Raw genomic sequence first — 26,344 nt, 5'->3', positions numbered from 1 at the left:
ACGGCCCTGAATCAGTTATACGAAGAGCTGAATATTATCTCGGTGCTGAAATATATATTAGAAAATAATTTAACTGAAATTTATCCCACTACCGAAATAGTCTTGAGAATTCGAATAATAAAATATTCATATCGAAAAAGCAGTTTTTCGAGGCTTAAAATTATTAAAACATGTTTAAGGAATTCGATGACACAAGATCGCCTTTCAGCCCTTGCTATTCTTTCGATCGAAAATGACGTTGCACATACATTCCATTATTCTGCTTTAATTAAAGATTTTAGTCTTAAGAAAAGTCGCAAGCATCAGATCATTTTAATATTTGTTAATTTTGTGATTCTTTAAATATAAACTGTAGTAAAATTAAATTTTATTAATTTGTTTAACTTGAGCATTTCTCCTCAAACATGACGTTTAGCTAAATCAAAACACCAGCTTACTTTCGCAACACATACTTTTCACGTAGGACAAAGGGCCTCGCATAGACCTGCCGCACGTAGCCTCGCAATGGCTAGGGCCGCCGCTGCTAAGCATCTAATCAATTGTTATTTAATTAAGTTCTTTCAAACCAACATAATATGTATCAATTCGGTAAGATGAACTGTAATTTTCTGATGAAACCAGTAAATTGATTCCCTTATATCTCGCATATAATGTAAACATCCGATCTGTTCCACATTTTGACATACCTACATAATTATGCCTCTATCTAGTTTGTAGGCCCATGGAAGAAAAAGACATGTTGCGCCGACCCGACAAATGACTTGGGAACAGGGCAGGAAGATGATGATAGTTTATAGGCCCATAAGCTATAATTATTGCAAGATACTACTTCTGCCATAAATTAATAAAACAACATTATTTACAAACGTTTTAATATACATAATTTTATCGAAATCCAATATTAAACTTAAAGCTATACAAATAGGCCATCACGTTGTACAATGTGAAGAGGTAGTATTTTCACGTTACTAATTTCAACCACCTGCACAGGTATTCCCCTACTCTATGAGCAGCATTTCTGGAACAAGAAACAGAGACTTAAATAAATAAAAAAAAAAACAGGAAAAATAGGTGCACATATTTGGTTTGAAAATGTGAAGAAAAGGTACAGTTTTCTTAATATTGATTTATGGACAATGGCAAAGTCATTGGTCCACTAGAGTGCTTTAAACATATTTTTTTCCATCCCAAAAATAACCACTCTTCTATTTTTTGTATTCATAATGATGATCTGCCTCGTTGGTCTAGCTGTCGCAAGTGTGGCTGCTGAGCACGAGGTCTCGGGTTCGATTCCCGAGTAGGGCCGAAATCGCTTTGTGGGTTTTAGAAGACTTTCACAAAGCAGCCCGGAGCCTGGAAGCTGGTGATTGATACACCCGTGCATCGGAGAGCACGTAAATGTCGGTCCTGCGCCTGATCTCTCGGTCTTCGGTCGTGTCGGATTGCCGTCCCATCGGGCTATGAGAGTTAAGGAATAGTGAGTGCACCTGTGTCTGCGCAAATGCTCGTGCACTATAATATGTCCTGCGTAGTTGGCTAATCTCCTTACATGAGAACAGCCGCCGTAGCCGATAATCGGCTAGGAGGAGGACATCATCATCATCATTCATAATGATGACTCAAGGCCCCACTCTTACACAACCTGGCCGGGGCTGCTGGATTGTAACCACGGTCCTGGTACACAAAGGGCTCCAGAAAGAACATGAGGTTTTGAATCAGTAATATTTCGACACTCCCTCACGCTACCTACAGCGGGAGCTAAATTGTTGATTTCCCGTAACAAACATAGGCCTCTTACACACCGAAAACATATAAACCATGAATACTGGTTACCTGACAGAAAACCTAGAGGTTCGTGCAGAATCTTGACTGGATAGGAGCGCGGAGACCACACGCTGTGCGGTCTGCTCCACTCCCTCACACCGACCTACCCAAATAGGTTCACAGTGACAACTGAAACAACGAGCAATGTTTATAATTAGGGGTGGATCTAGTCTTTAAAATAAATAATAGTTTTAAAAAAACTAAAAAACACGCTTTTTATAGAAAACCGAACTAAAAAATAGAAAATAAATTTAAATTAAGAAAATAGTGTTCAAAATTTCAATGAATATAAATTAATAATAGTGTGAATACAAAAAATATATAAAAAAAAAAGCGTGGGGTGCTTTTTAAGGTATTATCGAAATGAAAATCACTCTACTCATATCTGTCAATAAAATATTTATAACTATTGACACCATGCACCCCACGCTTTTTTTTAAATATATTTTTTGTATTCACACTATTATTAATTTATATTCATTGAAATTTTGAACACTATTTTCTTAATTTAAATTTATTTTCTATTTTTTAGTTCGGTTTTCTATAAAAAGCGTGTTTTTTAGTTTTTTTAAAACTATTATTTATTTTCTACTTTTTAGTTTTTTTGTTTAAAGCTTTTCAGTGATACGAATAGTTATCACTATCCATACAAGTGGGAAGTTCTCATCAATACAAAGAATATAAGTCCAAACGAGGTATTTTACATATTCAGTTGTAGAGTTCCCTCGTCTTTCTCTGGTCTCCATCATCAGGTCAGCTCCCAACCTTCACTGTTGCAAAGGTCTTGTCAATACAAATAATTTAAGCCCAAACACGAGGTAGTTTACATATTCAGTTGTCGAGATCCCTCGACTTTCTCTGGTCTCCATCATCAGGTCAGCTCCAAACCTTCACTGTTGCATAGGTCTTGTCAATACAAATAATTTAAGCCCAAACACGAGGTAGTTTACATATTCAGTTGTCGAGTTCCCTCGACTTTCTCTGGTCTCCATCATCAGGTCAGCTCCAAACCTTCACTGTTGCATAGGTCTTGTCAATACAAATAATTTAAGCCCAAACACGAGGTAGTTCACATATTCAGTTGTCGAGTTCCCTGGACCCTCTCTGGTCTCCATCATCAGGTCAGCTCCCAACCTTCACTGTTGCAAAGGTCTTGTCAATACAAATAATTTAAGCCCAAACACGAGGTAGTTTACATATTCAGTTGTCGAGATCCCTCGACTTTCTCTGGTCTCCATCATCAGGTCAGCTCCAAACCTTCACTGTTGCATAGGTCTTGTCAATACAAATAATTTAAGCCCAAACACGAGGTAGTTTACATATTCAGTTGTCGAGTTCCCTCGACTTTCTCTGGTCTCCATCATCAGGTCAGCTCCAAACCTTCACTGTTGCATAGGTCTTGTCAATACAAATAATTTAAGCCCAAACACGAGGTAGTTCACATATTCAGTTGTCGAGTTCCCTGGACCCTCTCTGGTCTCCATCATCAGGTCAGCTCCAAATCTTCACAGTTGAATAGTGCTTTTAGGCGTACACCTGAGTGTCAAGTTTTTACCCTATGTATGCCTACAACTTTCGAAGGTTGCCCTCGATTTCTCAGGTTTCCATCATCAGATCCTGACCTGATGACTATGGGACCAACTGGCAGCTATTTCGAGTCGAACAAAAAAAGAATCACGTAAATCGGTCTATAAACCTCGGAGTAATCGATGTGTATGTGTAACCTCCTCCTTTTTGGGAAGTCGGTTAAAAATGGAATAATTTTATCAAATTAGTGTATTGTCATCGGTCCTCAATAAATCTACAAAGTTTGAACGAAATCTGGCCGTTTAAAGTGGGTCAAAATCGCGCCCAAAGAAGTCGGTTACAAACATACAAACATACAGGTGAAGCTAATAAAAAGCGTGTAAAAAAGGTTGTGGGCTTACATCTGATATAGTGAAAATTCATTTAATTCAGTTAGATGAAGAAGTACTTACGAGAGAACATAGGAAAGTATATAAGGGAGTCCAAAAGTGACTACATAAAAAGAACACATAAGTAAAGAGGTAGTACATAAAAAAGGAATAAGTCCGATTTAAGAAATTAGGGTTGTTGGCACGCCGGCTGTTCCGGTACATAAAATGTTTGGGAAAATGATTCGTAAAGTATATACAAAGCCTAAGATTGATGAGTTCGTCACTCCTACCTAGCCATGCCTACATGGTAATAGGTACATTGTATTAAATAGTTCATAAAATAATACTAAACGACAGTTACACTTTAGCGACGTGCTGCAGACTAGCGTGCAGCACGGTATCGAAGGCTGCGCCCGCGTCGCTGAAGGCGCCGGCCGCCGCGCCCGCGTCGCCGGCGCAGGCCCACGCGATGCAGCCGCCATAGCGGACGCGGTGCGACTGAGATTCCAGCAACTGAAATGTAAATAGTCGGGATATTGCATTGATATTTTTATTGAAAGCAAAACTTTTTTAAAGGCAAAAGAAAGCCTCCCCCATAGCCTTACATATACATCTATCTGACTTTTTTTATGTCTGAAAAAACATTCCAATTTTTAGTTAGGGGTAGTCACATCGACTTAAGGGAAAACTGTAAAATTATGATATTTTTTTGCGAAGCTTTTGGTCTATAAATTTTTTAATGCAAAATATAGACTTCACCACTTAACACAGACATCTAAAATTTGTATTAAAACCATACTTTTTGAAGGATTTAACAACGAGATCTCAGGCCTATCAGGCTGTTGAAAATTTTCAATGTAAAGACCACACATAACACTCACTTAAATAATGCACAGTGGTCAACATCGCGCTCACGAAGTTTAAATTAGCCGCAGCGACCTCAAGTAGTTTACCAACTTTATTTGTTTACTCAATGAAGTACTAAATATTATGGCCATTAACATTGTGACCCTCATTATGCTACAAAACCTCGACATAATTCTCCCTTCCATTCTAATGACTAAGGTACTTACATAATGTTTAATTTTAAAGATTTTACGTGTAATTAAAATCTACTTTTAAAACATTTATCGCAAAAAGCTAACATGTATAAAGTTAACAATTATACCAGACGACAACTTATTGACATAACAGCTTATAACTTTAAAACTATCGCTAAAAAAACTCAGGATAAATATCTATGATATAAGAAAAAGTAGATATCACATACAGACACTTCAAATGCTCTAATTATATAATTTATTTACCTTTAAGTTATTGTAGACATCTTCATTGACCAGTCTCGCCATGCCGTCTAGGCCAGCGGCCTTAGGTTCTGCACCTATTACTACAATTGCATCGACTTTGGGTGCTCTGACGTCATTTATTTCAGTCGCAAAGCTTGCGTCATTGTTAGGTAGGCTTGCTGTCCCGTTGCTGAGTAAACTTGCCGTCCCATTGCTCGATAAACTTCCGTCCGCCGTTGCCATTTCGTTGCTCTGTCTCCTCGTGTGAGTCATTGTGTCTACCACACATCCGCGCTCCTCTAGTCGCCTTTTCAGCTCTCTTCCTAATGTGTTAGTCGTGTTTGTAACCTGTAATAAACTTTGTTATAAAAACCACTAAATGCAATTTACGGTGATTATGTAGCTGAAAAAATTGTAATTACAATTTGTATCTTTAATTACTTCTAAATGCTAGACATTACTTAGTTTTATCTTCGATGTTTGATCTCTGAAATTAACTTGTTATTAGTGCCTTTCTGGGAATCCCAGCAAATAACGAATGTAGGTATATTCATGTAGTGTTTTTCTGGAATTTTTATACCTTAGGTACAAAGAGCCACAATAAACAATGAAGTCGTGAGTTCTCGTAAACAATAATAACGACAGGATGTAATCGCTTACAAGACATCGTAATTATGTCGAGTTCACTACTGAGTTTCATGCCAGATAATTACTTCAAAGAACCATGTTTTTACTTTAAAGACGTCGTACGTTGTTATAAGTTAGTACCTGACAAGAAGAATAGGGCTTCCTTCGTACATAAAGACAATATTTTTTATGAAGAGGAAGTACTTATCCAATTTATGTAATTTACCGAATTTACTTTATTGTCGGTTTGTCAGATAATAGTGTTCCAAAATTTTGTAGGCACGGAAGGTGTCTAAATCATCATGATTTTATATTTTCCACCAATTATTTAGTGAATGCAATAAAATAATTAATACAATTAAAATAATTAAACGATATGATATGATCCAATTATTCTTACCAGCACTCGTCGAATATTCCTCCCCGGCCGGTGCTGTCCCGCAATCTTCTTTCTCACGCTGTAAGCCAAGAGTGCCGAGGAAGCCAGAAGCAGGGAGCCTCCCTCCAGCGTGGCCAGTAAACGCCAAGCTAGAGTTGCTCCACCCTCCACTGCTTCTGACATGTCCTCTGAAAATAATGGTAAAATTCATCGAATTATAGTTCGGCCATTCAGAGAATGCGTTCCTGACACGTCGCGATTGAACTGACGACGTAACTTTGCAATGGCGTTGCAGTTACGATAAAAATATTTTTGCTGGTTGTTTACCGTTTTAACAATTGAGGAGCATTAAAACAACATTATTATATCAATAATCAATGAATGTTATAATTTTGTGCCAAACTGAGTGTCAAATAACTTGGTAAACAATATTTTTCTAAATCTATACTGCGCTATTACAAGGTTATGTCAGCGGTTTATATTTTGTAGTGCTGTGCTAAAAATAACAGGCAAGTATCGTAATCTGTTCTTATACAGTTATAATATAAAATAATACGTTTTGATTTTCTTTTTAAGAATTGGAAAATAATGGACTATAAGACTTAATTATAACGTTTATGAAATATAAAAATAAAACTATGACCAAACCGCATTTTTATACTTAGATTAAAAATGGTAACCCCAAATGGCGTTATGGGCCGCCATTTTGTGACGCTAAAACAGTCGTCCGTTGTCGTTTCGTGCGCATAGACCACGTTTTTCAAGTGTTTTCGATCTGTTTTTATTTGATTACCCGGCTTTTGTTAGACCGAGATATCAGGATTGATTCTGTTATTGATAATAATATAATTATACATGTAGGCGAAGATGATGATGAAGACACCACCTCCTCAAGCAAATCGGAGTCTGATTAATATTCTGTTCGCACATTCAATTCAATGTACTTGTAACAAAGAATAAATAAAACAATTTTATTATATGAATATTACCTTTTTTTGGTTTCCACTTAAATAACTAAAATATAAAACAAATGATTCCGCCAATTTAAAACGAAAATAATCTTAAAATAATGCGGCGGTTCATTTTGAAGGAACGGTAACGAACTCAGTGTTATGTTGTGCCCATCACTAGTCGTGACTAACTGATAGGTGTCAGGAACGCATTCTCTGAACGGCCGAAGTATAATGACATGTTCCAGGTATTTAAGATCCATAGCAGAGAAAAAACTTTCGCCCTTTCATTTAGAACAGATGAAATTTTTGTAATGTTTAATCCAGATACAAAATACCTAGCTGTCGTTTGAAAAAATAGTATACATAGTAATTTTTCAGCTACAATACGCCAGAGCTATGTATACAGGGAAGTTTTAATCTTCAGTCTAGTTTTAATCTTCGTATTACATGTAAACTGACATCATTCCACATTATTCTAAAAATATTTAAATTACCTAATTAATTGAACTCCAAACATTAATCAATGAATCGGTCATTGTCAACTGTTTCGTAATTAAACCAGTCTATAAATAGATAGATGTAACATAAACTTGATTGTTCAGGGACCAGGTTAACGTAACGCAAGTTCAATAGTACGGCCGTGAGTCAACCGCGGGCATGTCTTGTTGCATAACACCGCTTTTGATAGCATGTTTGTTTTTTTAAATATGTACATATCATTTCCTTGTGTTTACGTTGATTCGGTAATAAGTGTCATTATGTTACCTTGGTATTTTTTGAGAAAATTGAGTTCTTTTTGAATCATGACAAGAACTTTTGTGGCCATAGGTATCTTGTCAAGCAAATACTTATTTTTCAAGGATGAACAAGGGACAAAAAAATGTCTTGTGTATTCTTACTTAGGAACATAATGCTTGTTTGTGGAGATCTGACAATGAGACGTGAGATAACGCACAAAAAAAACTGTATCATACCACTCGAGTATGGGCTAAGGCCGCTGCCTCGAATTTTGCGGGCAGCGGGGCGGCAGCGGCGGCGGCGCGTTCGGTCACCGTTTTGAATGGAGCTCACCGCTCGTTGCCCGCTCCCGCGCCGCTGTATTCGAGGGCCGGTCCATTTGATTATACGCGTAAGATCCTGCCGCGCCCGCGCCGCCGCCGCTGCCGCCCCGCTGCCCGCAAAATTCGAGGCAGCGGCCTAACAATCTACGTCCGTGTATGTATATTTTCCATAAAGTAACGTGTATGTAAAAATCCTGGTTGGTTGTCTTTTTTAATCAAATAAATCAAATGGTTAATCTACAATTTTTTCCCATAGTGATTCACTACAGCGGAACACTTTTTTCCTATTTCATTTACGATTAAATTAAAGTGCCAATAAACATTTTCCCAATGGGCAAGCTCAAAAATGTAATATGAAAGTACCTACTAAGCAATAAGTAAAGAGAAACTGGGATGTACAATGGCTATAAATCTTCAGATAAAAGATGACAGCAATAAATATAATTAATTATTAAGTTTCCCGAGAAAATACAGAACGTGTTAGCTTAATTGTAGACTGGTACTACCTTTATTTATTGTGGTTTTGACTGCCTATAAATCAGTGATGCAATTTAATGATTTATGAAGCTCGTGGCATTAACAGGTTTACATTAATTTACAATATCGCATTTTTACAGTAATAAGTCATATTTTCACTCGAATTAAGTATGTTATAAGTAAAGAATTCAAATTAAGCAAGTTGGTGGAAGCATCTTGAATTAAAAACTGAATGAATTTAAAATAAAATGCAGTTAAAAACAACGACCGTGGAATAAATTGCTCATAATCAAAATTAAGTAAGAGTTGTATTTGTCTTATTGGCATATTTTTGAATGCAGACATAATATTAAAAAGTTAGTTCTTGTAATTAGTAGATTATTCGACGAATAATACATTATTTACTTCTTTATGTAGTCTATTTGGTTGACAGAAAATTGCCTTTTTGTATTATGCAACTTGATGGCATTTATTGGATTTATTCTATGAACATTGTGAATATTTCTCAATTGCCTGTATTCCTATAAATACCAATAATACGCACTTTAAATATTTACATAAGAAGATAGTTTATATTTGGAAACACAACTTAGTGTAGGCAGGTATAATGCGCTCAACGCAATGCTCATGTTTATTTAAGTATGAAAAATAGACATGTAATCACAATTATTCAAGAAAACCATTGAGATGGCAATCATTTCGAAATACAAAATGTTAACTTTACTATATACTTTAAAATTCTAAATTTTATTGCTGAAGTGAAAGGACATTGTTCCGGCTCCATACATGTTCTGCCTAAGAACCGTTCGAATGGAAAGTGACTTCTATAAACTCTTAAAATTATATGGAATCCTATGAAATAAGTTTTCACGAACGGACACTTCAGGAAACTAAAATAATTACGAAAAAAGTTAATATTTTGAGGTTATAAATAAAAAATAACCAAGCTTGCGTGAAATATCAGAGTAGTATTATCAAACTACACTATACAAAAAATCAACAATACTATGTACAGCTCTATATGTTCTCTTCTAGATCTAGGAAAAGACTACTCTACTAGATACTAGGAAAAGAGATAGTAAATAGTCAAGTTTAAGATAATTCTTTGACAATGATCATTTTATAAAGTTGCATTTTCTGTCTGTCCCTTTGAATGCTTTAGATCTTTAAAACTACGCAATGGATTTGGGTGCGATTTTTTTTAATAGATAGAGTAGGTCAAGAGGAAGGTTTACACCAAGGTTTTACATTGCCACCGTGCGAAGACGGGGCGTGTGACTAGTTTTCATAAATGCTTAGAATTTTTATGAAAAACAACTACCTAAACGCTTTTGCTTTCAACGTTACGTTTCTTAATATATAGTGAATCCACTTTGGATTTGTGATAAAACGCATAAGTTTCCAAAATGGAAGAGTTCCATTCACCACAATTCATAAAATATCGATATTATTACGATGGAGAATTATTTATTTAAATGATTGTTACTACTTTTATATTAGACAGTTACCTAGCTATCTACATGCCATAAGGCGGGAATCGAACCCGCGGTCTATTACCAAGAAGGCACAGACCATACTAAAAATGTCATTACCACACAAAATAATTTAACAGTTAAAGTAAGGTTTACCAATAACAATGAAAGAGGTTTTCGAGGATGTGCAATAAAAACAATATTTATATTCAATTAAAGGTTTTTAATCATCAATATTTCTCAATAATATATCTAAGAACTGAGCTTTGGTATCTTGCCCAGCTTAAATACCAGATAATAGTCATTATGTGGGCACAACAGCCCACTGTTCTACGCCCAACGATACAATTGCAACAGTATGCCTGATGGTAGGAGCTTCTTACAAAGTACACAATTGCGTCCAACAGTGCATTGCATCTTATTATGCTCGACTGCTTCAGACCAACACGTCGTACATATAAGGTCATGAGCTTCAACCTGTAATAATAAATACAAAAAATCATTAGTAAATATCAAGTAACTTGCAATTGTGGCAATTGATTTGAAAACCGAGAAATTGTGTGCTTATGAAAACATAAGTAGGTAGTAACATTCTTATCAAAATTAGAAAAACACTTTCGTAGACCACTTACCATACGGGGAACAGTCCATTGTTGTATGCAACGAAGTATATCTTCGTTTTCTAATACCAAAGAACCTCCAGCAGATCCACAATTTATACAATATACTATATTCTGCATCCATTGTTGTAATTATAATATAACTAAATTCGATCACAGACAGAGCAATATCCGAAAATGCTAGTAAAATCCAGTTCTTTACACAAAGCCGAGTCTACCAAGTACGCAATCTAATCGGAGTCCGTAATCAAGCCAAAGTTGTTAGAATAAAACCATGAAACCCATAGAAAATCACAAAAGAAACGATAGTCGCAAAGCAATCAAACCAATCAAACTGACTTCTAGCAAACTGACTGAAGTACACCAGTGTTGCCAATTACGAAAACTATAATCCTACTCGAATGCCAAACTAATAGAAATTCGCGATTCGCTCAAAACCATCTTAAAACATTATACAGAATACTAGCTTTTTTCTAGCTAGTCAGTTTAGGTATTTAAATGAATAAAGTGTTACCAACTAATTTTTATAACCGACTTCGGAAAGTAGGTTCTCAATTCGATCCGTATTTACCGAAATCCCGAAAACTTCCGAAACTGGCAGCACTGGCTGACGGAAACATTTTATAAGGCATCAATAATTGTGACCCTACTTTTTATTTGGAATTTATTTATTTGAAGTGTCCGTGGAATACTAAAATATGTTTCAAACAATATAAAAATAAATAAAAATTATAGTATAATTTATATTCACATCGGTTCTTAGGCCAAAATTGAACAATGTCCTTTCAAAACTCAAAGAAGGCTTATTATGTTAGCTCGACTCCTTTTGTTAGATTTTTTTTTAAGATTGCAAATGCTTTGTGTGCTTTGTTAATGACTGGAACGTAAATATCTAATCTAGATCTTTAACTGCTCATTAAGACTAACCTACATTCTAATTTATTACAGTAAGTATGTTTTTTATCACTCATTTTGTTACACTTTGTTAGAAGAGCTATCTTTTATTTGGGCTAGTAGTAAAATCGCACGAATTTAACAGGCACGAAAGTGTGTACCTATGCAACTCGCACGTATTTAATTATAAATAGAAGAAAATTGTGTAGAAGGCAATCATCATCATCCTTAATTTGTTCTTTTAAACATTGGGAACACTTTTTGGAGTAATTTCAGTTTCATTAGGGTAAATAATGTAGCCTTTAGTTTTGTCTTTCTGTACAAGTAGTAGTGAGTACTTCAACAATTGTCAGCTAGTAATCGGTTGATTGCCTATAATTATTATACTGCTTCGTGCGTCCTTAGCCTAACTACAGTAGCCAATGAGATGTAAAATTGCAGTAAAATTATTATTTATTATTTTCCTTAGTTATAGTCAGTTTGAAATTATAGATTAAATGCAATGCAAAGTAATATAAAATTCTAAGCTATGTTCTCTAATTAGCTATTTTAGTGCTACGTACAACTACATCTGTGTATATCATTTAAGAAATCTAAAAACTAGATTAAACTGTTGGATAAAAAAAACTAGTTTAGAATATTGTTTGCAAATAACAGTTGAGTAACATAAGTGGTAATAATGATAATATAACTCATACACGTGAAGTTATTTATGTAGTTTTAAGTTTATCATTGTCATCAAATGTCTCACGTTTCATGTGACCTTGTTTAAATCATAATGACCTCACTTATAGTACTCTAGTACTCGCTTTGCGCTAGATATGTATCTATTATCATAAAAAATATGTCTGAATAAAAAAGTGATTTTATCAAGTCTACAAAAATCGTGTCAGTGCCCATTTTAAAATGAGTTTAGTGTTAATAAAAAATAGAGTTTAGTTACATCAAGAAGTAATACGTGCTTTTTACAGTATTTATGTAATCACTGTCTCTTAAATTAAACTGAGCTAAACTTAAAGAAAATTAACAATTTAAAAATACTTATATTTAATTTTGGTTCAGCTTATTCAAATTCTAATCATACAGAACGCGCGTTGATGTCTTTTTAATGGTTCGACTAAAATGCATTTTCGTTAAGTATTTTTACAAAACTTTTAGCACTAGTTTTTACCTTGGTCAAATATTAAGTATCAAACGTGACAATTCTGACAGGTTCTAGAGTATACTACTGGTGGACGGCGGATGAGGAGTTTTTGATGCAATGTTTAATTAATTTAATTTTAGATATAAAATTAACGTTAATAGATGCATATCTCTATCAAAATAAAACTTTGAGAAGTCAAATCTCGGAAATGAAAAGTGTGTTGACCTTTGACCTTGTAGTACATAATTTAATATTTTGTGCATTTTAAAGTGACGTGGTATTACTGCCAATGAGTGGAACGTCCAATATTTATATATTGTCTTGACTTTATCTTGCAATATTTGAGGATACATTTTTGACATTGAATATTTAAGGTAGTTTGACCCCGAATTTATTTGCTTTTGTATTATACATACATTACGTGTTTTACTGTATGTGTAGTATATTTGTTTCGGAACAATTTTGTCACGAGAATGAGGATGACATACTTATGTAGAGAGCACTATTATAACTCTTAGAAATAACAGTGTGTATCTACCTGTAAATAATTATCTAAGTAAAGAAATAAATTTATTTCCTGACCTCAAACAGTTTTAAAGTACATGAAGAAATACTTTAACTTAAATTGAGAGCACTTTACTATACTTTTACGTTTATGTTTAATTTAGTAAAAAAGTGTGTATTTGTTATTTATTTTGAACGGTTAGTGGTTTTCAAGTAGATCAAGGTTTAGTTAGTAGCAGTTAGTGGTACCGGTTAGCCAGTAACTGGTATCGCAAGGATTATCTTCAAGGATAACGGAGACCGTATAAAATCTAACCCTGCCTTCACACCTTTGGGACCTGTCGGTGGAACTTAAAGTTCACTCAAATTATTTAAGTCTTATCTTTTAGTAGGTACGTTTTGATATTTTAAACCGACTGCTCCAAAAAGAGGAGATATAAGTCATTGTTAATGATTAGGTATTCTTTGCATCCTTTTCAACCGACTTTCCAAAATAGAGTCGTTGTAAATGATTAGATACCTACACTTTGCATTATTTTTCAGCCGACTTCCCAAAAAGGAGGAGGTTTTCACTTCGGATGTTTGTTTTGGTTAAGTGCATAAATATAATTTCGTATGTGACTCTTAAATACTTAGTTCCTTGAAATATTCTTATTTTGTTGGCAGATATTTAAATAAGAGAAAGCTTATTAGCTTCTTTACGATGCAGACAATGCAGTCTGCATTTTACTGACCTTCTTAATAAAAAGGCTATGTTATCTATCATTAACATAAATATCCCAGGTATATACAGGTCCCAGCTGTCGTTACGGGTAGTCAAAAGCCAGAAATTCTGACAATCAGTCTACCTTTCAATACAATAACAATTAGGTTGGTCAGAGATACATTATCAAAGAGAGAGGCATTTAATTACTTTGTGTAATTATAATAATATCTAGCTACTTACAATCAAAGTGTGTTTACACAAAGCGCCATTCACTTCTGGACAAAATAATGTAGCATTATTACATCAGTGCAGTATGAGCGATTTGTTATAGTTCCCGCACACTACAAACTAAACAGTCGGCTAAAAGTTGCCCAGGTGGTTAGCAATTTTTATTTATAGAATATCTTGATTCCAATCAAAGTTTTCAGTCACTCTGGCACCAGCTAAGTTCCTGATCTTTGTAATGTGCGTACCCATTCATCTTGATACTGATTAATGACCCCAAACTAACTATCGGCCGACTAAAAATTTTCAGTGTGCGGGTACTCTTAAGGGCATTAGATTGTCCGAACAAACCGACCGTTTTATCTGAATCATATGTAATTGCACTGTCTGATGAAATATGTGGAAAATAATAAAAATATAATGAGTAAAATATTTCGTGATAAATTGTGGTGTTGCATTCATTTTTATATGCAGATTTGAAGCCATTAAGCTACTTAAGTAATTCTAGATCATTAAGTTATTTTAAATTGGAATACATTTTAAACAAATAGCTCAAAGTTGGTATATCAAGAGCTTTAGAATATACTTGTGGTTTTTTATTTACACTGTAAGTCCTCCATCCGTGCATTCAGAGTATAGACTATACTTATCGTGTCTGCCGCACACTAAATCTGTTTTTAAAATCAGTCAAAGACATCGACAGCACTTCATTACTTTTTTTAAACCTATTAACACATACCTTGCAAGAGTAATAAGTCCCGACGCCACAAAAAATAATAATAACAAAGAATGGAGTTACTTGTAAATAGTTTGTCGAGAGATTGCAACTGTTTCTACACAGCCTTACAAAAGGTGTAAAAATAAAATTAAAAAGATCCCTAAAAGTAGATTGCGTTGACGAGCGCAAAAAAATCTGCGTTCATCGTAATCGTTGCTGTATTAGGATATATTGTGAAATTTAAATTATTTTAAGAAAGGTTCTACTTGGTTTTTGTTCATGCAATTTGTAGAATGCATTTCTTAAGTTTTGACTGATGTTGTAATTTTATTTTTGATAATGTAGGTTTCTAAATATTTTACCATAGTGACGATCATCTGTCTAATGATCTTATTGCATAGGTGTTTCTACGTTCAGACCCATGGAAAACTGGATGTAGTTTTTTGGGTGAACACAACAGACATAAAAGTAGAATAGTACTTTTTTTTTTAACGACGTCAAAAATCATCAAATGCCCCTCCCGCTGTGGGTTAGCAGCGGTGAGGGAGTGTCAGACTCTTACTGACTAAAAACCGTCGTGTTCCGTCATAGGCCTTTTATGTACCAGGGCCGCGGTATCTCTTTCGAACAACTCGCAGCCCCGGCAGGCCTTGGCCCTGCTGGGCCCCGCTGGGGTTGCTGACATCTCTTTGAGGAGCGCGTGGAACAACGCGCGCCGTCGACACGGGTCTGTCGTCTAAGTAGACAGAGGGACGATGAGCCACCCGAACTCACCGCCCACAGACCCACGCCTACGGTGGCCGGGAGTCATCACGCGACACCCGGCACCCATGGTGTCTACCTGGTCCAGCGCGGCGGCCGGGATGAGAGGTGCGTACTCTCTGGCGTTTCGCCTCCTCCTTCTCGAGCATGACCGCTTCGCAGAAGGAGGCGACGGCATCCCATTCCCTCTCGCCCCGGACCATGGCCTGAACCAGGGCCGGACGCGAGAGGTCGCCGCCGCCCAAAGCCTCGACGAGGACCCGGCGGTGCCCTTCCCATGCGGGGCACACCTGGACTGTGTGGTCCACCGTGTCCTCGGGGCTGTCCGCACAATGGTGACACCCGGGCGCCTCCTCACGACCGATTCGGTGCAGGTACCTCCCGAAACAACCGTGTCCGGTGAGGACCTGCGTCATGCGGTACGTGAGGGCGCCATGACTCCTCCCGAGCCACTCCTCAAAGAGGGGACTTACCGCCACGATGGTGGCGTGCCCTAAGTAGAATAGTACTCAATTGAAGAATATTTATTTACCTCCTATTTTGAACTTCTAAATTAACATAGTAGCTAAAGTAATTTTCCGAGTATCGATAAAAACTAACGACAGTTTGTAATATTTAATAAAAACTCTTTGAATGGACAATACTGGTAATTCTCATCCATTGTTGTCATGATAATGGTGGTTTCCCATGGCAAACGACATTTCCATATTGTTCTGCCATTATTTTAATTCAAGGAAACGAGCAAACACACATTACATGCATGGAGACAATGCTTGTCTGTTCCGCTCTTTTTCCTTTGGATTGGCTAACTTTGTATACTTTTTAATTTGTATAATCTACGAGCATTGTTTTCTATAATTATATTGAGGGTGATTTTAAAAAGATTAAAGAAATTAAATTGTGTTACAAAGTAGGTTTTGCTGACTTTGAACTTTTTCTTTGATTTGAGTGCTGATGCAAAATCTGAAACTATAGTACAATTTTGACACAGATCGATAGTAACACAAAAAATACTATAATTTCATAATTAAGTAAGTGGACAAAAGGCGTCGACAAACAAACAATAAAAGTATTATCTTTTTAGGCTTGTTAAAACATTTCGACATTGTACAACAGTTTCACCATTATTTATCTGGGGGCCATCGAGTTTTCTTAAACTACAACATAAAGTGTAACTTGTGAAATATTAAGTACATTTTTTCTACTTAATATTTTGCCAAGGCTTCTATTGTTTAACTTTTTCTTTGTATTTTATTATAACCTTGTAAATAACTCATCATCGAATAAAAATCATTGACATCAATATTTTTTTTCTTTTTAAAAGCGTATAAAAATAAGAATGTATTTTTATTCCTTGATAAGCAACTTAAACACAAGAAGTGGAAAATCATAATGGTCTCATTTTGGAACTACCGAGATTTTTAAATGATCTGCGTGACTGTAATGTAGGAGGTACACATTTATAAACTACATACTCATAGCTTATGATTATTAGGCAATTTTCTGCTGCATTACAAAAGGGTTTTGACATTGAAACTAGAGTACTTCAGCTCTGGTTAGCACGTTTTACAACACGTGCGGAACGAAATACTTTCGTTCGTTGACCTCCGGTAAACTTCTGCTATCGTGCGACCGTGACAGCAATATAATAACGCAAGTGTAAGAGTTATAAAGTAATACGTAGGTCAACGTACGAAATTATTTCGTTTCCGCGTAATATCAGATGACATGAAAGCTAAAGATCTTTTTAATGAATCACTTCAGCATTATTTTACCATGTTAAAAAGAATATTTTAAAAGGAAATTGGAATTCTGAAAATAACATAAAACGGTTTTTTTTTCTATAATCAACCTTTGCTCATCAATAAAATAAAACAAAAACATTTGGAAAAAATCTTCCGTGTTAGGTACAAAGTCTATTGTCTACTTCGATGACCTTTAAATCCCGTAAACATATAAATTAAAATTTGTGGTTAGCTAAAGTTTATTATAAAATTTTAGAATAAATATCTAGTTTCTATAATTGGTGTTCGAAGTCTACGATAAATATCAGAAAGGGCACCTTGCAAGGCAGGGTTGCAATTCTCAGCATTAAAGGTCCCTATTATAAAGTTTGGCTGCACTAACGGCAGATCGAATCGATAAAATGTTCTACCAAGCTAGCTCAATTACAACGAGGCATTTACCTTTTGTGAAACTTTCATTGTAAGTAACAGGTCTTATTGTAAGTTTGTAGATCACACTTTAGTGTTAAAAATATATGCACATGTATTTGGGAGCCTAATTGATTTATTACCAGAAATAGTAAGGCTTTGGCGGAAACAGCTTTACAAAATTGCAAATGTCATTAATTATGAATCATTGGAAAACAAACATTTACGAGGTGTGGGAAGTAAATGACGTGATAATCAGACGCAGGTCATTTAATTTTGGAAAAAAAAATAGCTGGAGGTGCACCAACCATATGAAAAACTAGCTGTTTTCCCGCGGTTTCATTCGCATCCCGGGGAACTTCTTCCGGTACCCGGATAAAATATAGCCTATGTTACTCAGAAATAGTGTAGCTTCACAGTAGTTAAAGAATTTTACAAATCTGTTCAGTGTAGTTCCGGAACCTCTAGGGTATGTGCAAACAAACAAAAAATGTTTACTCTCTTTTGTGTTAGTATAGAAAACACGTATATTGATAGAAAAAAAACCGATAACGCACACGCAAATAGATGTTATCTTCCTCGTACATAAAAAAAACCCAAATCTATTTGTGGAACTTCCAGTTTTTTTTAATAACTATCTATTAGTCAGTATCCATATAAATATATCGAACCAGATACTTTGACCATCGAGTTTGTTACCCGAGGACTTTGGACTCCGTAGTTATTTCCTCTAAAACGAAACTTGCAAAAACCCAACGGACCTTGTTTTTGTCTATCATATCATGTTCGGTATATGTCATTTTGATGCAAATCTATAAAAAACCGGATTACTATAACAGAAAAATAATAACAAGTTATGTTGAAGCGTTTTGTTTTAGGCGTTTAAACTAAATAGCTCTTTATCTAATTTATGGAGATTTTTTGTTTGCATAAGTTTGGTAAATACATTTCTATGAGCTGAGTTTGTTTTTCAAGAGCATTTTCAAAATGAGTGTTACTATGCATTGTCATTGGCATTAACCGAAATAGTTTTGTTATTTCAATCCTAACTTCTTTAATATTTTCATAAAAATGCGGAAATAGGTTTGTTACCCTTTGATGCTAAAATGCCAAAACCGATTGTCATGATAGATCGAATCCGAAATGAGGAGATCCGTAGACGAATTAAAGTCACCGATATAGCCCACCGGATTAACAAGTTGAAGTGGCAATGGGCTGGCCATATTGCTCGCAGAGCAGATGGCCGATGGGGTCGAAAAGTGCTGGAGTGGAGACCACGGACTAGCAAGCGCAGCGTAGGACGTCCACCAACAAGTTGGACAGACGATCTCATAAAGGTCACCGGAAGACGCTGGATGCAGGTCGCTTCCAACAGGTATCTGTGGAGATCTAAAGGGGAGGCCTATGTTCAGCAGTGGACGTCCTATGGCTGAGATGATGATGATAGACTTAAGGTTATGGCACATTATAGCGGCACCGCAACAGCACGGCTCCACACCAGCATTTAAGTTGTCATTCAATTTAGAGCATTAAATCGTGTATATTATAATATATTTCGTAATGTCAATATGAAAAAGCCAACGGCGAGCAGTCAGCGTGCTTGCCGCTTCCACACAACTCGACTCGCCGCCCGCGTGCTGCAAGCGAGCGGTCCTCATGCGTACAGCGCGCCGACGGCGTGCTAATTGCACGCCGACGGCGTGCTAATTGCGCGCCGACTCCGAGCCGGCAGCGAAACAACGTCATTACGTCGTGTTCGATCATAACATCAATCATAATCGTCTTAAAATAATATTGAGTTTGCGGTGACAGCAAGCTTACACCTCGCGGCCGGCGCGCGGCCGGCGCGCCGACGGCGAGCGGACGGCGCGCCGACGGCGAGCGGACAGCGCGTGGTTGGCGCGCTGGCAGCTAGCCGTAGTCTTAATTCGAGGCGACGCCGTGCTGCAGCCGTGCTGTTGCGGTGCTGCTATAATGTGCCACAAGCTTTAATAGGTTTATTTATTTTACGTAAGACACACACGTCTTTTTGGAGGACTTAGGTACCCAGTTCCCTTCGGACGTGAACGTTGCAAGCGAAATCTAGTTTCCTACACTACATTGTACATATCTTGTCACACACACGTTCCAAGCTACAGGTTTCGACCGTGACCCACACAAAATTCTAAACAAATATAAATTAATTTACCTGTCCAAATATAATAAATAGCATCAGTTTGTAAGAAGCGTGTTTAATTATAGTTAAATGCGAGTTCGTACGGTTAATGAACCCTTTGCCTTGAAAAGTGAGAGCCCAATGCACGTGCGCCACGTAAGGTGGCTAGTTATGCACATAAATTCGCTATTCGTGGATGTTAATTGGTTTTTCCTGTTAATTTGGCGAGTTTGGTTTATTTTGTCAAATAGTTTGTAGCGCAGGTTTAAATGCAGTTCCGATGTAGGTGGTATGGAATAAACGTTGAAGAATAAGAATTAAATACTGGCCAATATTTATATTGACTTTCGAGAAAATTGTACCTCAACAAAAATAATACAGCACCGTTTGTTAGTTATAAAGGGTTATGTGGGGACACCTTTGAGTATTATTGTGAAAAACACCCTGAAATTATTAGATACTTTCCGTCTTACCACAAAAACTTTTAAACTTCAGTTTAAGCCTTGTCTAAAAAAATTACAAATTATGACGTTGACATATGGTTCATTTTGGAGCCACAATTTTTTTAGACAGTTGTAAAACAGGCGTTAAAGTTTTTGTAGTAAGGCATGTGGCCTTACTACAAAAACTTTACGTATTTTGGTCGGGGAAGTACAAATGAAATAAGGGTCAATGTTTTTAAATATAAACATAATTACTTATGTAGATGTATTCTTATTCTTATCATGAGAAAATAATTAAAGGGTCACCTAAACTGGTTTAAGGTAAATAAAGAATTTAAATTTAAATATTGTAGGTAGTAAATGCGTAGCTATGGGTAATTTTCCACCATAACGATGTTTACACGTAATCTCCCATAAAACGTATCTATTTAAAACCTGATCTATAAATAACTTCTAAGTTTGATATACAAAAGATTTGGAAAAACTAAAAGCGACAATATCTCTATGCGGAAGATAGATGTGTCTTTCAGGGTAGTATGTAAAAATGTAAATATTTACATTTTTAAAGGTGTAGGAAGTAAAAATCGAGACAGTTGCTGACCTTATATGCACTGGTAATAACTAACATTGATTTAATTAGTATATGAGATTGACATGTACATATCAATTAGGATATTATTTCACTAGCAACAGAACTTAACAGATTTACATCTATACTAATATTATAAAGCTGAAGAGTTTGTTTGTTTGTTTGTTTGAACGCGCTAATCTCAGGAACTACTGGTCCGATTTGAAAATTTCTTTCAGTGTTAGATAGCCCATTTATCGAGGAAGGCTATAGGCTACTTTTTATCTCGGTACGGGAAGTAGTTCCCACGGGATGCGGGTGAAACCGCTGGCAGAAGCTAGTAAATTAATATATTAAAACTGCGTTTCCTACATGCATCCTACATGCATTCATAGTTTCAGTGCTCGAAAATGTCACCGGGCAGTAGGTATTAGACGAATCCTTATTGCTATATTATACAAAAACAATAGAAGTAGGTAGGTATAATATACTGTATAGTTTCATTGTAAGACTGTTTAATAAGTATTGATCCCAAAGCCGATGTCAAGGCGGTACTTAGGTATGACATTTTCCTTGAAAATAAAGATGTTAATGATGAAATATGAAACTATTGCTATTGTCATGTACACTTATTTAGCTAAATACAATACAACATTATTTGTTAAATACATGCCTTCTAATAAGCGATTACATATATCAATGTAATGTGTCATTGCAAAAACAGAAATATATTCATGATTTTTGTAAGAAACCTTTTTTTACAGGAAGTTTATTTTGTAGGTATGTAATGTGCGTCATATTCAATGTATATTTGGTAACTTAGCAAGTTATAAGTAAAACCGCAAGGAAGTGGAATATATCAAGTGCCAAACATCCGTATCTAGTATCTAGTATGGGGTTTGCACAAGGTGAACAACGTTTAGAATTGGCGATTTTACCGTCCCTTTGGCAAATAGGAACTCTAAGTTGACTCTGTTATCTTGTGTACATGAATGTAAAAGAATGTAGCTCAGTCTTAGGCTATCTGTGTTTTTGTTGCTTTAGCTCATTTAAATGTTGTATCGTTTTTTAGCGGTGTTGATATGGTATCGATTTATGTAATTTTGTAAGACATTTGTTATGGTATAGGATTAGTCCTATTGTTATATATTTCAGACCACTAAATTTCCAAGCGATTGATGGATCTATCTCCGAAAATACACGAGGGAAAATGCGGGAACAATTTTTTTTTTAATTAAATAATTTATTTGAAGTTTCGACACATATCGAGAAAGCGCGACAGATATTATAGAGTAAGGTCCATTTATAATATTGGCAAGGATATGTGTAAACATATACTTATGACATGTGATATCCTAACAAAGAACATGTTACTTGGAGAGCATACCCACGCATGATTTTAAGTTTATCTAAAATGCATAATACTAGCTATAGAACGGTGGTTTAACTAGATACCTAAATTTAATTTTGAATATCAAAGTATTGCATAATATTTATTCAAAGATTGACATGACTAGAATGAGTTTGCCTATACACATAAACTAAACTTATTTATTACTCCATTGGGGATTCATGGGAAAACCACAGGGTCAACGATTTATTTATTAAGTTAGTCACATTTTTTAATAGGCATGGAATATCACTTAATAGCTTTGTTAAGAATACTACGCAAAACGCACGCCCAAGCTTAGCTATATTAATAGATAGTTTACGACCATAAAAAGAAGACCAGCGTCTACAAATGATCATATTAAAATATTACATATAAAGTATACCATGATCATGGAGAACAAAAAGTAGCGTGCGAAAATGCGGGTGTTCGGGGGACGAGGAAAGTTTCTTGCTCGCCCCGTCCATTATTTTCAAAATTAAATCACCAATAAATCAAGACCAATCTTTGGCAGTTTGGTTTTGATTTGACAAGGAACCCGAACGTCTCTGTATACTTGTAGTAGGTAACTGATTAGGTGCGCCTACCGAATGTTGCTTTGACCTACCTTTCTTATGGCATCTCCGCTATCTTTCCTTCCTCCGAGACCATAATGCATATACGTGTCACATCATTTATTTTTTGCAATTGTGCCAATAAGAATGACGCCTTGACAAAGACAATTATGGTACTTAACTCACATACATAAACATAGATTAAAGTACAGTTAAATTAAAATAATCAGTACCTACATATGCAGATGTTATAACAGACCTAATGACTGCCAGCAATCAGCAATGTCGAGGAGGTTAAATAAACAATTTGCATTAATGTTTCCTATAGGGTCACATCGGTTTTAATTGTTCAAGCAAATCCTGCCACATGTATCGAACAGTGAAAGATTTACACCAGTCCAAAAAGTCGTTACTACAAACGTTATACATTGGACACTGAAAAGTATCTAGTCCAAAAACTCTCTATCTAAATAAATGCGAAAGTAACTCTATCTGTCTGGCGGGAATTCACGCAAAAACTACTGAACCAGAGTTTTCGTACACAGGTAGTCTTTTCCATGACGAAGGACATAGCTTACTTTTTTCTCACTAAGGGAGTTAGTATACTCCAGATGCAGGTGGAACGGCGGGGAATAGCTAAATTTAAATCAACGTCGTACTTAAACTAGACTTTGAAAAAGCTTCTGTAATTATATACGTGTGAATCATCTATCTAATAGCTGTTGTTGTTTGTGGTGAAGTGGGAAAGACCCTTGATGACGTCAAGAATTAAATTCTGATTATTAACTTTTTATTGCACGAACAGATTGGAATATATTTTTCTCTACCTACGAAACACGTGAATGTTTTAGAATGGTATTATATATACTTATTTAGTAGAAGTACACTTATTACTAAAATATTATTATTACTAATTTAGTAGAAGTATACTTATTTAGTAGAAGTAGGTAAAGATAATAAGGTATTCTCGAAAGAGGTCCCAGTTGGTATTAATAATAACTTAACTGTCAACTTGTTTGTTATTTATAGACCGAACTAATTTATAGATTTTTGAAACCCAAAATAAAAGTTTTTAACTCAAATGAAAGGTGATCCTCTTCTAAAAATAAATGCATCTTTTTGTTACTCTAACCGTCGCGGTTAAAACGGTCGTTTGGAAATCGTTTCAAAAGTAATAATAGGTCACCCTAAAATATGAATTAAGTGAATGGAAAATAAAACATTTTGTTATAAAATAATACCTGTACCTTTAACTATACATTTTTTTCATTAGGAAGATTTTTACAATTTGGAAGATAGTTAACTATGATTATACCTACATATTTAAAATGTATTCTAAATGTGACCACGATGCTGAGGAGTATTTAGGACGTTTAATTTTGTACTTATTAGTTTTATTTTACTCTAAACTGATATTTTTAAGTAGTTTATATAGCGTGATGCATTGCGTGTTTTGCTTTTTATTGTATCAATACATGACTTTTGAAGACACCCACGATTTTCTGTCAAAATAATGATAGCGTTTCTCAAAAACTAGTTAAAAGCTTGGGATGTACTACAATAGAATACTACAACTTCAAGCTTTTTTCTGATTTTACGTATATTTTACATAGTCACAAATCAACTATATTTTTTTCTTATAATGCGCATTTTTTTTTTGCTACAAATATTCTTCTGTATTTAATTAATATTTGGATTTATTGAATCTAGTGTTCGTGCATCTTCGTTGTAACAACCTGACAATAATACTTACATACAATGTATGCTTTCAGGAACTCACCCTTTTCAAGAATGTTAATTTATAAATGTTATGAAAACAGCCTGTAATTTTACAGCTGAAAATTAACTTTAATATTTGCTGCTAGTCGTATCGATACATCGTTATTATTTGTTCGAGCATGCAGACGATTTCTATATTAAATAATTTCGATTCAAAGTAGAGCTGAGGAATTACAGGCTCATTTTGACGCACTGTGGAAACTACGGTTTAAAATTATAACATTTTCTAAAACTATGTACTTAATTTTAATAAATATTACAGAATATATTTAAACTGTGATATTATTTGCCTGGTTTTCTTTGTAGATAACATTATCATGATTTTTTATATCATAAATAAGTATGCCATTTTTCCAGTGCTGCATTCGCCATAATTTTATATTTAACAAAATATCTAGGTATTGGATTGGATTTTCGCTGAAAATGAAAAATAACTATGAAAACAATCACAAACCTTCAATCCTGTTATCCTGCTCGAACCACATCACACACTAACTAAAATAATCTGAACAATTTTACTGTAGATCGTCATTTTCCAATTTATTTTCCCGCCACAAAAATTTACTCACAGATAAAATAAAAAACAAAACCCCTATTTCGAAATACGAATCTCTTTATTGTTTTTTAACCGGTAGGTGCGTTCCGTTTCGCGTTCGATTTACGAATGCAGGCAACATTTTCCTTCGGCGAAGGCGCGAGCCGTTCAGCCACTCACCTTGATTTTCCTGAACGAAAGATGTATTTAGGACGTAAGGTGTAATTTAACTTATCAAATTGCATGTTCTAGTAGGTTTTGTGTTACCTTTGTGCAATTAACGTTGTGCGGGAATATGATACCTGTTCGTGTATTCAGGTATTGTACTGGTATAGAAGTAGTATTGTTACTGTAGTATCCACTGCAGATGTCTGAAAGAATAAAGGTAAACTTATAAAAGGTTCTAGTGTAGAGTCAGCCTAGACTCTATACTATCTATACTTTGTTAATGTAATTTAGTTAAGGAAAATATTTTATAATTTATTGCGTTTTTTTTTACTTATTTGTATACGTGAATTTGATTTGTAACCTTTTTAAGTTTTTGCATTAAACCTTTTAAAAGCAACAGCAGCTAAACAATAAGAAATATTCCCGCAGTTATATCCTTGTCCCTTTTAATAACGTTTTAATTCTCAAGGGGTTACTGACCATGTAAGTACTTGAAAATAACAAGGGCATTTTAAAAACTACCATACATATTTACAAATAGGTACTACAAAACCATAGGTACCTATTATACCTTTTTACCAAACCTCCTTTCGCCCGAGGAGGTTCGCACACCAAAAAGTAAGTAATCCTCCTCGGTAAAAACTGCACCACAAGATGTCAACAAAGTAAGCATCAGTGCTCAGATCTAGTTAGTTAATTTCCACACGAGACGTTACGCTAGCCTGTCGTAAATACGTAGGCATTTACCATGTAAACCCGGCCGGTAAAGTATGTATTACGTGTAATCGAAGCAGGAATTGCTATTACTAGACTTACGTAAGTAGGGACAGGGTGTTGAGAAAGCTCTGCTGTAATTGTATAATAAGTTAGTATTTATGTTTCTGACACATAAATACTGGGCTAGATGAAAACTAGTTTTGTTCACGCAATTTATATTTGCAGTATAGTCTATTTTAGATAGTAATAAAGAATGCTATAGTCTATTCTCAACAGTTATGAGCATCCTGGAGCTCAGCCTCTAGCAAGATTCCGTTGTTATTTTTTATCTT

The 26,344-nt window shown here is 35.3% G+C and overlaps 1 protein-coding gene across 1 annotated transcript; it reads right to left on the bottom strand.

Moving 5' to 3' along the window:
- Positions 1-855: 855 nt before the first annotated feature.
- On the bottom strand, positions 856-25,271 carry LOC124632911. Its single transcript, XM_047167924.1, has 6 exons — positions 25,047-25,271; positions 6,036-6,202; positions 5,030-5,356; positions 4,084-4,235; positions 1,834-1,953; positions 856-1,018 (listed from the first exon to the last, which is right to left on the bottom strand). The coding sequence occupies exons 1-6, from the start codon at positions 25,075-25,077 to the stop codon at positions 961-963; spliced, it is 855 nt and encodes a 284-aa protein (XP_047023880.1). The 5' UTR covers positions 25,078-25,271; the 3' UTR covers positions 856-960.
- Positions 25,272-26,344: the final 1,073 nt, after the last annotated feature.

The sequence above is a fragment of the Helicoverpa zea genome, chromosome 1 (assembly GCF_022581195.2).
Source record: "Helicoverpa zea isolate HzStark_Cry1AcR chromosome 1, ilHelZeax1.1, whole genome shotgun sequence".
NCBI classification, from domain to species: domain Eukaryota; kingdom Metazoa; phylum Arthropoda; class Insecta; order Lepidoptera; family Noctuidae; genus Helicoverpa; species Helicoverpa zea.
The sequence above is the reverse complement of the archived record's forward strand: the minus strand, read 5'-3'. Positions and strand labels throughout refer to the sequence as shown.

Excerpts from the sequence above, each read along its gene's own strand:
- LOC124632911 (XM_047167924.1), bottom strand. The coding sequence starts at position 25,077 with ATGTGGTTCGAGCAGGATAACAGGATTGAAG. Across the intron at positions 6,203-25,046 it reads GCAGGATAACAGGATTGAAG|AGGACATGTCAGAAGCAGTG; the intron begins GTTTGTGATTGT and ends CATTATTTTCAG. Across the intron at positions 1,019-1,833 it reads ACCTCTAGGTTTTCTGTCAG|AAATGCTGCTCATAGAGTAG; the intron begins GTAACCAGTATT and ends TTCTTGTTCCAG.